Consider the following 11,034-nt stretch of genomic DNA (forward strand, 5'->3'; position numbering starts at 1 on the left):
CCCACTTCTGTAAGCATCCTCTTTGGCGTGACGAAGCTGTTTGAGTTTCCCAGTAAACCACGGTTTATCATTATTAAATGATAAGAATGTCCTGGTAGGACTGCACATATCTTCACAGAAACTGATGTAAGATGTTACAGTCTCTGTGAGCTTTTCCAGATCGGTGGCAGCAGCTTCAAAAACACTCCAATCAGTGAGGTCAAAACAAGCTTTTAAATCCTGCTCTGCTTCATTAGTCCATCTTTTTACAGTCCTTAATACAGGTTTAGCTGATTTCAGTTTCTGCCTGTAGGTCGGTATAAGATGAACTAAACAGTGATCAGAGAGCCCCAAAGCTGCTCGTGGGACAGAGTGATATGCATTCTTTATTGTGGTGTAACAGTGATCCAATATATTACTGTCTCTGGTGGGACATGTGATGTGCTGTCTGTATTTAATTATTTAATGATGTTTAATATAGTATGTTGCCTTCTTGAGCATCACTGAGACCTTTAAATTAAATTGTGAAAAGCTGGATTCCAAGCACTGTATGGAAGACTCACAACTGTAAATTTAAATTTATTCATAGCAAAAACTTTTACCGAAACTAACTTACAAAATGAGACACATTCAAGTAATTTGTCATAAGAGATGTATCGATATCTGAATTTCACAACTCCAAGTTTGATTATCAGTTAAATTAGTATATATAGAGCATAATTAAAAATGAGAAGGAACAAGAGGGTTTTTAAATTGAAAATAAGTGCATTTGCAAGCAGCTGCAGGTAACCCGTGGACAGGCACATGTAGGGGTGTGACATGTGCAACTATCACAGAACATACAAACAGTTATTAATCGTCATCAAGCAGGCAACATATCAAAATAATCAAGAGGATATAATCTTTTAAACCCCTTCATTGGTATAATTCTTTTTTTTAAAATTCATATTAATTATGAGGTATTGCATGTGGAATAGATGTAAATATGTGCTATGTGAAAGAACTTCATCAGGGCAGTACTGAACGTAATTGAATTTGGGGGGTTGGGGGTGCCAACATTTTCACTCAACTGTAATTACCAGTAGCTACTAGCTAGCTTGTTAGATTATTTATACTCTCAAAGTTCATATGCTGAACTCCATTGTAAAATCAGCATGGCATGTAGATGAATAGATGTGACTTTCACTGTTACTTTTTCTATGTAAATGTTGTTACATGTTTAAAAAAATACATGTTAATAAATATAGACTGTTAATTAATGTATTATGAATTCATGGGTGCATTTATGTTCTTTCAAAAACTAATCTATAAAATTAAATTTTCACTGCATTTTCAGATTGACAAGTCTGTGCTCTCTGTTATGACTGATGAGCAAATGGCAAAGTATATTAGTTCATATGGTGACCGACTGGCTGTCATCTCCTTCTGTCAACAAACAGCTGCCTGCTCTGATAAAGAATCTCTGTTACAAAATTTGAGAGCTAAAATTGAAGCAAGGAAACTGGGATCAAAGTCCGCTAAAGCTTTGCATGGAAAAGCATGTGTCTTCCCTAAGGAAAATAATTTAATGGCAAGACACAAAAATGTATCTGCAGAAAGAATCTCCAGGAGAATTGAAATTGGATGGCTTCACTTTGGCTGTAATGGATACCAACAAGTGAGGACCAATAATGGTGGTGGCACTAGGCATTTGACAGTTCAAAAAAAGACAACTGTTTTACAAATAATGGAAATGGGAAATAACCTTTTTTCCCAAATGGAGAGTCACCAAAAGGTCCAGAAACAGACTTCACTTTTCATGTTTGTGATTTTAAAAGAAAACACATTCTCATGGACGGCACTGTTGGAGATCTGTATGAACTAACCAAACTGAAATAGTTGAGATTTTACATTTGCACTAAACAAGAGGTGTGCCTCACAGATGTAGAATCTTTATCGGATGGTGATAAAGAAGAATGTAATGAAAACTCATTATTACAGGATGGATTAGACGGTGATACTGAGAGACCTGCTGCAAAAGTGTCATCGCATGGACATGACAGTGATCTTGAGGATACAAGCACACATTTATTGGATGACAGACTTTCATCTAACAAAGACACCAAGAGGAAGGTTAGTAAAATCATGAAGACTCTGACTTGAATTTATTTGAATATATTTTGGGCTTCATTTGTAAATACAGTCACAGAAGAGTTGTTCATTATCATTTAGGGCTAAAACGATTAGTCACCATTATCCACAACGTTGACAACAATAACATAACAAATGTTTTTGTTATGGTTTACTGTTAGCAAACTTCACAGTGTTGCTGTGTGCTTTTGTTTCAATGACAAAATAAACACACTACAAAAATGAGTGGTGAGAAAACATCTGATCATAGTGATTTTGATATGTTTGCACCAGCTCTGCAATCTGCAATCCAGTTAAGTCAAGTAATTTATTTATATGATACTTTATGCAATACATTGCTTTAAAGCAAGCAGCTTTACAGTATTAATCATGGAAAATACAGTGTCACTTTCAGTTAGAATTACAACTTGATTTTTTGCTACAAAGTAGCTCTATATGTATATGAAAATGTATAGACTGTGTATAACTGAACAATCGATCAAAACCTACTGATTACTGATTAATCTGTGAAACAACCGCTGATTAATCGATTGTCTAAATAATTGTTTGTTGCAGCCCTGACATCATTTAATTTGGAATTAAATGCTAATCAATGAATGTTATATTGAATGTTTTTCAGAGACAAGTAAGGACAGAAGCCCAGAGTACAAGAGGAATGGAAGATGTTCCTCAGAGTGGTTTTACCTTAGAGACACCCAGCACATCACACGAATCTCTTTCACCACCCAGAGATATCCAAAGAACACACACCATCCAAAGAGTCGCAAGCAGCTCAAGTGACGAGGAGACTGATGAATCGTGGAGACAATGTGCACAGCTATCGAAAAGTCCACAGCATTCACATGAGCACTTTGATTTTCAGAGAAGCTATGAATTCATTGACTTGACCAATCAGATTCCTCCGCTACACAACAGCATAGTTCAGAGTCTTGGAGATGATGATGATGATGATGATAAAGAAGACACAGTTGAATGGAACGAAGGAGAAGAACTTGAACAAACAGATGAGGACCAAGAAGTTAAAATAACATGGAATGAGAACATCATACAGGTAATGTGATCCTGATGGACCGAAAGTCACAGTGTAGATTTGAAAATTTTATATTCAAACTACAAGCTTTAAATGGAAATTATAAATCACCTTAAAACTACAATGTACATCCTAATTACAATAGAAATTATCTTCGGGGGCTTTAATGGTCACAATACATCCAATGTCCCCTGCTTTGTGCTTCTTACTCACCACTAGGCAACCGTTACATTGTCAAGTGACGCTACTTTTTTCTTTTTTTACGTTTTTTTGTGACAATGTGTTTCACTTTCATTTTCTGCATATTTATTGATCCTCCAGAATGCAGAGTTGAATGAAGCTGAAAATGAGGTGCCATCACCACCCTCAAGTAATAGCAATCCTGCACTGCTGGTAAGAGAGCCAAAATATGTTTTGCATGTGGAAGTCCTTTAGATAATAAATGATCAGTCCTAATATACCTGCACGGTCAATTTAAAATACTTTTGTGTAAGATTTGGCTTTGTCCCTTCCTTAATCTTCTTTGTATACAAACAAAGTCTGTATAGATCATATACATAATACATAAGAACAAACCTTTGAAACTTGAAACATGAATTTATAATTAACAAAGTTCTTCATTGAGGCCCTAAATTAATCTAAGTAATCAGAGAATCAAGCTTCTTGTAATACCTATAAGTAGGCATTTATGATATTTGTGAACAAGACTAAAATCACATAACACGAGACTGAAGTTCCAAGTTTTATAGGAACAGTTCTAAATGAAAATTCTGTTGCTCATGTCATCCCAAACCTGTATGACTTTCTTCTTCTGTGGAATACAAGTGGGGAGCTTGTAAAATTTTTTTTTTTTCATGCAATTACAAAGATTGGGGACTGGACTATGTCAGGAAAATATATCTTAAATCAATTTTAACAGAAACTACATTATTATTATTTTTTCAGTTAATGACAATGTTTTAAAGTAACACAATTGGAAAATCTGGAACTAAACTTAAGTATTCAAAATAAAAACTAAACTAAAATAAAACTAATATATATATATACATACAGTATCTCACAGAAGTGAGTACACCCCTCACATTTTTGTAAATATTTTATTATATCTTTTCATGTGACAACACTGAAGAAATGACATTTTGCTACAATGTAAAGTAGTGAGTGTACAGCTTGTATAACAGTGTAAATTTGCTGTCCCCTCAAAATAACTCAACACACAGCCATTAATGTCTAAACCACTGGCCACAAAAGTGAGTACACCCCTAAGTGAAAATGCCCCAAAATTAGCCATTTTCTCTCCCCGGTGTCATGTGACTCATTAGTGTTACAAGGTCTCAGGTGTGAATGGGGAGCAGGTGTGTTCAATTTGGTGTTATCGCTCTCACTCTCTCATACTGGTCACTGGAAGTACAACATGGCACCTCATGGCAAAGAACTCTCTGAGGATCTGAAAAAAAGAATTGTTGCTCTACATAAAGATGGCGTAGGCTATAAGAAGACTGCCAAGACCCTGAAACTGAGCTGCAGCACAGTGGCCAAGACCTTTGCAGCTTTAACTTAATTACACAGTGCCATTTTACAGTGACGCTAAAGAAAAGCTTGTTTAGAACAATATGAGGGTGGGAAAACTATTTTTGAAAAATTATTTAACTGATTAGTAGAAAATAAAGAAATCTCGGAAAAATTGTTATAAATTGTTTTTACCTTGCCTTTTCTATGGGTAGTGAAATGCCTTCACCACCAGAAAATTCGCCATCCCGTTCAGGAAACCATCTTTCTCTTATAACTTCATCTGGAAACTCAGAAAATGCAAAAGTTGTGCATGCTTTAATACACAGGGTAAAGGTTGTAGGCTGTGTTCATGGATAGCAGCATAATTCAATCTACTCTGAAGATGGAATTTGTAAATGAGAAAGCTGTAGATGATGCTTGAGTGTCCAGAGAAGTTTACACTGCATTCTGGGATCAGTTCCTTGAACAGTGTGAAGGGGAAGATGAGCAGGTTCCTAGACTAAGACCAGACTTCTCTGAAGCTGAATGGGAGGCAGTAGGAAAGATCTGGGTAAAATGATTACTTGACCTTGGTGTACTGCCAGTAAGGCTTTCCAGTGCTTTCATTTTAGCATGTATGCATGGAATTGACTCAGTCAATGATGATGTCTTGATGTCATTTTTCCACAACTACCTCTCTTTGACTGAATAAACTGCCATTGCAAAGGCTTGTCAAGGCACACTGGAGGAATGTGATGAAGATGATTTGCTTGACCTCTTCACAAGAATGGGCTCCCATTGTATCCCTTCAAAAAACACCATGAAAGTTGCTATCCAAACAATGGCTCACAAAGCAATTCTTCAAGAGCCCAAATATGTAATAGATTGTTTCTCCCAGAGACATGCCATTTGCACTGCTGAAAGTACCAGACCAGGAAAGTCTGTCTCTGTATGACACAAAGAAGTCCACTGGCAAAAAAGTGGCACAGCTACTTCAAACAACACAGGTGATTCGCTCTCAGAAAGAACAGATGGTATTCAATCATCTGCAACGTTATCTCAGAAATGCTGACCAAAGCAAAGCAGAAAAATGTATACGGTTCTGCACTGGTTCTTCTGTTATATGTGTTGATCAAATCAAGGTAAGCTTCAATGCAGAATCTGGCCTCAGCAGAAGACCAGTAGCTCATACCTGTGGAGCTACTCTTGATTTATCTTATACGTACAGTTCTTACCCAGACCTCCCAGTTTGACAACATTCTCTCTAGTGATTACTTGGAAATGGACATCCTGTGAATTTGATGCTGCTCAGGAATAGTTCATAGTCATCAAAGTCACTTTTTTGGAACTTGATTGTCTGTAGTTATGAACTTGTTGGTAACAATCTGTGTGAAGGTATCTTTTTTGTTAATTACATAAAATGTAACCATGTAATATGTGGTCAGGTTTGTTTGGTTTTAAAATCCTTTAGCCATTAATATTGCTAAATTATTATTTGATTCTTATGTCAATTTAGTCTTATATGCATTTTGTTTACAGTGGAAAAAAAGTGAGTTTAATGTTTTAAAATATGGATTAATTATAGTTATGCTATTCAAACTTTTTGAATTGAAACTGTACTTGAAATTTTTGCAAACATTCTGATTTCCATTCTATGCAGTACCATTTTGGTTGTTAGTAAGGAAAGTTCTCTGAATCTTTAACCTTTTTTTATTTCATTTTTTTATTTGTTTCAACAGAGACTACATGTTGATACAGGTTCAAATTTGGAAATTAACATATCCTCGGTAGCCTTTCTTTCCAGTTATAAACAACTTTGTAAACAAACAATTTTTCAAAAGTGTTTTCATTTTTAATGACTTCTATGTGTCAAGATTGTAGTCTGGTAAATTGTAATTCTATATAAAAACTTTCCACAATGTTGCAGGTTTCCCCTGGGGACAGTATTGTCTACAGATTATGTAAATATTTCAGATAAAAATGACCTTGCCTTCTTACTTACAGTAATGCCCCGATCACATCTCTTAAATGCATGTATAAGTTCACAGCTTGTTATGGGTCTCTTGGAATGTTCAACCTAGACTCAGAGATTATAACATTACACAGTTCATTTACATCTGGATCACATGGTATGGGGCGTCGGAAAGTGCATTCGTTCTTGCACAATTGAACACTTTCAGTGTCGGCTGAGGTGAGGAAGTATCTGGTGTGGTAGAGCTCAGGCAGTGCATACATCACACTGGGCCGACTACTGGGGTTACTGATGTTCTTTGATGGCCTAATGGTGTGTGCATTACAAATCTGTGCAGTGTCATCCAGCTCATCCTGTAAAATATTACAATAAAAAAAAATTAGGCAAAACTTCGAAATGGAGAACTCAAAACTGTAAATTGTGTCCTCATTTACTAAGTGTATCATTGTTTCAAACATCCAGACATCTGTGGAAACCAAAGGATGATGGATACTGCTCTGAATGTCTCCTTTTTGTGTCCCACCAAAAACAGTCATGTGTTGTATTGTTTGGAACAATGGAGTAATGACAAACGCTCTGATGTCTCTTGCAAGAATGATTGCTTGTTCTTCAGTTGCCACTGATTTAAGGCAATCATCAACGTAAAAAAAAATTCTTCAAGAGGGTTTGAGCTGCTTCTGGAGTAGTGTCGTTGATTCCATCTTTTGCTGTTCTTTGAAGAGCGTAACAAGAACAACTCGGTGAAGAGGTTGCACCAAACAGGTGTACACGCATCCTGTACTCCTCTTCATCTTGATCCAGGTTGCCGTCCGGCCACCAGAGGAACCTCAGGAAGTCTGCATCCTCAATGGGTACTCGAACCTGATAAAACATTGATTCGATATCAGCCATCATTGGGATCGGCTCTTCACGGAATCTGGACAACACCCCGATAAGCGTGTTGGTGAGGTTAGGCCCTTGAAGTAACTTGACCATTTAAAGAAAATCCTTGGTAAGATGCATTACAGTCGAAGACAACGTGGATTTTCTTCTTCTTCTGATGATAAACCCCGTGGTGAGGAATGTACCACACCCACACCACGGTGCAAATTCTCGTCAAGTACTTTCTCAGCATACCCTTTCTCTATGATGTTGCTCATAAATCTGGTGTAGTCCTCATGGAATCCAGAATTCCTTTTGAGTCTTTTCTGAAGACTCTTGAGACGCTGTTCCACTACATCCCAGTTGTTCAGCATCTTGAACTTGTCATCTTTCAAAGGCAATCTCATGCTGTAGTGACCATCCAGGAGCTGAGTAGACTTGTTCACAGGCATCATGAACTGTCGGTCTTCTTGAGACATTTCAGAATTATCATCATAACGACGTTCAGGAAAATCAAGATCAAACTGCTTCACCAGCAAATCTTCAATCTTCTCCACAGATATACGATTCACTGTATAGCTCTGTATACCAGATTTTTTGTCTTGATGCTCTCTTCTTTCGGTCCATTGACTATCCAGCCAAGAACTGTCTTCACTGCATAAGGCCCATTACTTCTGCTGTTTATCACCTTCCATGGTTCCATGGCCTTATGAGCATTCACTCCAATAAGTAGCCCTACTGCAGCCTCGATATGTGGAAGACGAACTTCATGCAGGTAAGGCCATTTCTCAATATCCTCCTGTTTAGGAATGTTCCCTTCTTTTACAGGCAATTGTCGCTGAGTCAAGACATTGGGTAGTTCGATATAAGTATTCTCTTCTACACTACACACTTAAGTCAGACAGCAAGTATCTTCGCACCTTTCTTTGTTGACCCATAGTACAAAGTAGAAAATCAGTTCTCTTGCCCTGTATGTTCAGTTGATGCATGAGATCTTCTGTGCAAAAGGTGGTTGTGCTTCCTGGGTCTAGGAAAGCGTAAGTCTCTACTGATTTTTCACTCTTCTTTGATTTCACCTTTACAGGTATAATGGAGAGGATGCACTCACCATCCCCAGCCCCAGTATATCCACAGGTTTTCTGACCCAGTGAAAGAAGAGCATTTGCAACTGCTAAGTCATGGTCATCAGACTTTTGATCTCGGTTATCTTCATGTTTGACTATATGTAGGAAACCTGGATGTTTTTGTGAGCAATCTGGACATGATATTTTCTTCTTACAATCTTTACTCATGTGTCGTTGTATTAGACAGCCAAAGCACAGACCTTTACTTTTAAGAAACTGAATTCTGTCTTTGTATTCCTGCTCCTTGAGCTTAATACAGGAATCCAGTGTGTGTTCCTTGTTACAGAACAAACAAGCCTTTTGGACTGCAGAATCTGATTTCTCTGTGTTCTGTTTCTTTTGTAGTGAGTATTCTGCTTTGTCCTTGCCAGCCGGTGAAACATTTTTTAATTAGCATGTTTTTGTGTTTTGCTTTGGTACCGAAATTGGTACCGAGAACCGTGGATTTTCACTGGTATTGGTACCGAATACTGAAATTTTGGTACCGTGACAACACTAGCTGCTTTATAAACAATTCCGTTATCTCATTTTGGCGTTGCATCACTTTGAACAGATATCTGTCATCATCAGTTGACTGTTGAGTGTTACAATGATCTATGGTTTGTTGAGATGGTCTCTGGATAGAGCTGCAATCCTGGATGCTTGACATAGGCTCAGACTTTATACACGGGTTAGATACTGGCTGAACTTGACGTTCCTTTCGGCTTTTGAATGAATCAACAGATTGTGACCCAGTCTGTGACCTGTAATAATCATTCATGCCATCTTGACCTTCTTCATACTCCTTTAACACTTTGAGTTCAGCATTTGATGCAGCAATTTCTGTATCTAGTTCAAGCTGTTCTCTTTTGGCCTTCAATCTCAACTCTTGAGCCTCTAATTCTTGCCTCTTTCTTAAAGCAGATACCCGGGCTAGAAGTGCTGCATGCTTAGCCTCTGCCTTGACATGAGCAGAACTGGTTGAAGATGCCACAGAACTACTTGTCACAGATCCACTTTTCCTTCTATCATGAGGAGCCATAACTTCTGACACACTATCACTTGGTTTAACACCATCGCCATCTTCATCTTGAGGTTCAAGCTTATCAGACTCGCTTCCTTTATTTGTGGTTGAAATCCATTTTTTCACATCAAACGTAAACTGCCGAAAATGTTCAATCTTGGGTTGAAACCAATTAATCTGATCTTTTTCCCCATCTTCATCAGACAACATGAGTAACATTTCAGCATTCAACTCTTCAAACTGACATAAGATCTGGCAAAAGACATTCAGTTCCTTTTCAACAGTTTTCACATCTTCTTTGTCTTGCATTAATCTGTCAATTTCCTTCGTTTTGCGTGTTAACTGTGCCAGTTTCCCTCGTCTCTCGTTCATAAATCGATTCATTTTCTCTTCAGCTGCCTTTGCAGTAGGCTTTGGCGCCCTCTTGTGGCCATTACCCGGTACATTCGCATGCACAGAATCATCCGCCATTCTACTTAATTAGAAAGCAGATCTTCACGCACACCATCGCAGTTAAATTAAGCTGCTGCAATTATTTGTAGTCTTCTAAATATTCACAAACTCCACTTGTGAAAAGACTTCCATCACAGTACCTGTAGTCCTTTTGTACCGTCCTTCTAATGTTCGCTGAGATTCGCGAAACGTCCTTCAATGAATCCAAGCAGCGTTTGTCGCGAGCCGTCCTCAACTTTCTTCATGAGCAGTTTTTTGACTTTTGTAATAGCAATAAATGTTCTTCTTGTTCTCTAGGCAAAGAATTGACTCGGGTTTTCGTTCCAATTTCAATCGTTTACTGGATGTTCTTGCTCAATAAACAGAAACAAAATAAACACCGTCGTGTAGCCCCGTCTTCTTCTTCTTCTTTTGGAGTTTTATGGCGGTTGGCAAACAAACGATAGGTGCATTCCCGCTACCTACTGGGCTGGAGTGTTGTGTAGCCCCGTCTTTCTTTCTTCCTTCCTTCCTTCCTTCCTTCCTTCCTTCCTTAAAGGGGCACCAAAAAGGCGCTTAAAGACAGTCCAATAATAAAACGGAGCAAACCATTACAGAATAAACATGGGGGATGTTTAACGAATATACATATAAATCCAAACACATTAAAATTAGTGCGAGGGAACGCAATTTTTTTTTTCTTTTTTTCTTTCCTCCCACCCAGAATTTTTATTTTTCCACCACCATGTCCCTTTAGGGGCTCCGTACAAAAGCAACATGATATGATTCTAATATAAAATATAAACGATTAACAGGTGCAAGCCTATGCAGAGTTTTATCGGGAGCGTGTATGCAGGGATTTCATACATTTCATGGAGAAAAAAGTAACGTAACTAATTACTAATTACTTTTGAAATAAAGTAATCAGAACAGTAACGTGATTACTTTTAAAAGGAGTAATCAGTAATCAGTAATTTGATTACATTTTCAGAGTAACTTGCCCAACACTGGT

At 37.7% G+C, this 11,034-nt stretch overlaps 1 protein-coding gene across 1 annotated transcript in view; it reads left to right on the forward strand.

The window, feature by feature from the left end:
• LOC107746970 (uncharacterized) overlaps nucleotides 1–5,926 on the forward strand; it is a 12,688-nt gene extending 6,762 nt beyond the window's left edge. The window contains exons 2-4 of the mRNA XM_016561337.1: nucleotides 2,729–3,160; nucleotides 3,461–3,509; nucleotides 5,859–5,926. Of these exons, the coding sequence (XP_016416823.1) occupies nucleotides 2,729–3,160; nucleotides 3,461–3,509; nucleotides 5,859–5,926 (549 nt within the window). The remainder of the gene's footprint in view (nucleotides 1–2,728; nucleotides 3,161–3,460; nucleotides 3,510–5,858) is intronic.
• Nucleotides 5,927–11,034: the final 5,108 nt, after the last annotated feature.

Source organism: Sinocyclocheilus rhinocerous, unplaced genomic scaffold (genome assembly GCF_001515625.1).
Source record: "Sinocyclocheilus rhinocerous isolate Xijiao unplaced genomic scaffold, SAMN03320098_v1.1 scaffold529, whole genome shotgun sequence".
Lineage (NCBI taxonomy): Eukaryota > Metazoa > Chordata > Actinopteri > Cypriniformes > Cyprinidae > Sinocyclocheilus > Sinocyclocheilus rhinocerous.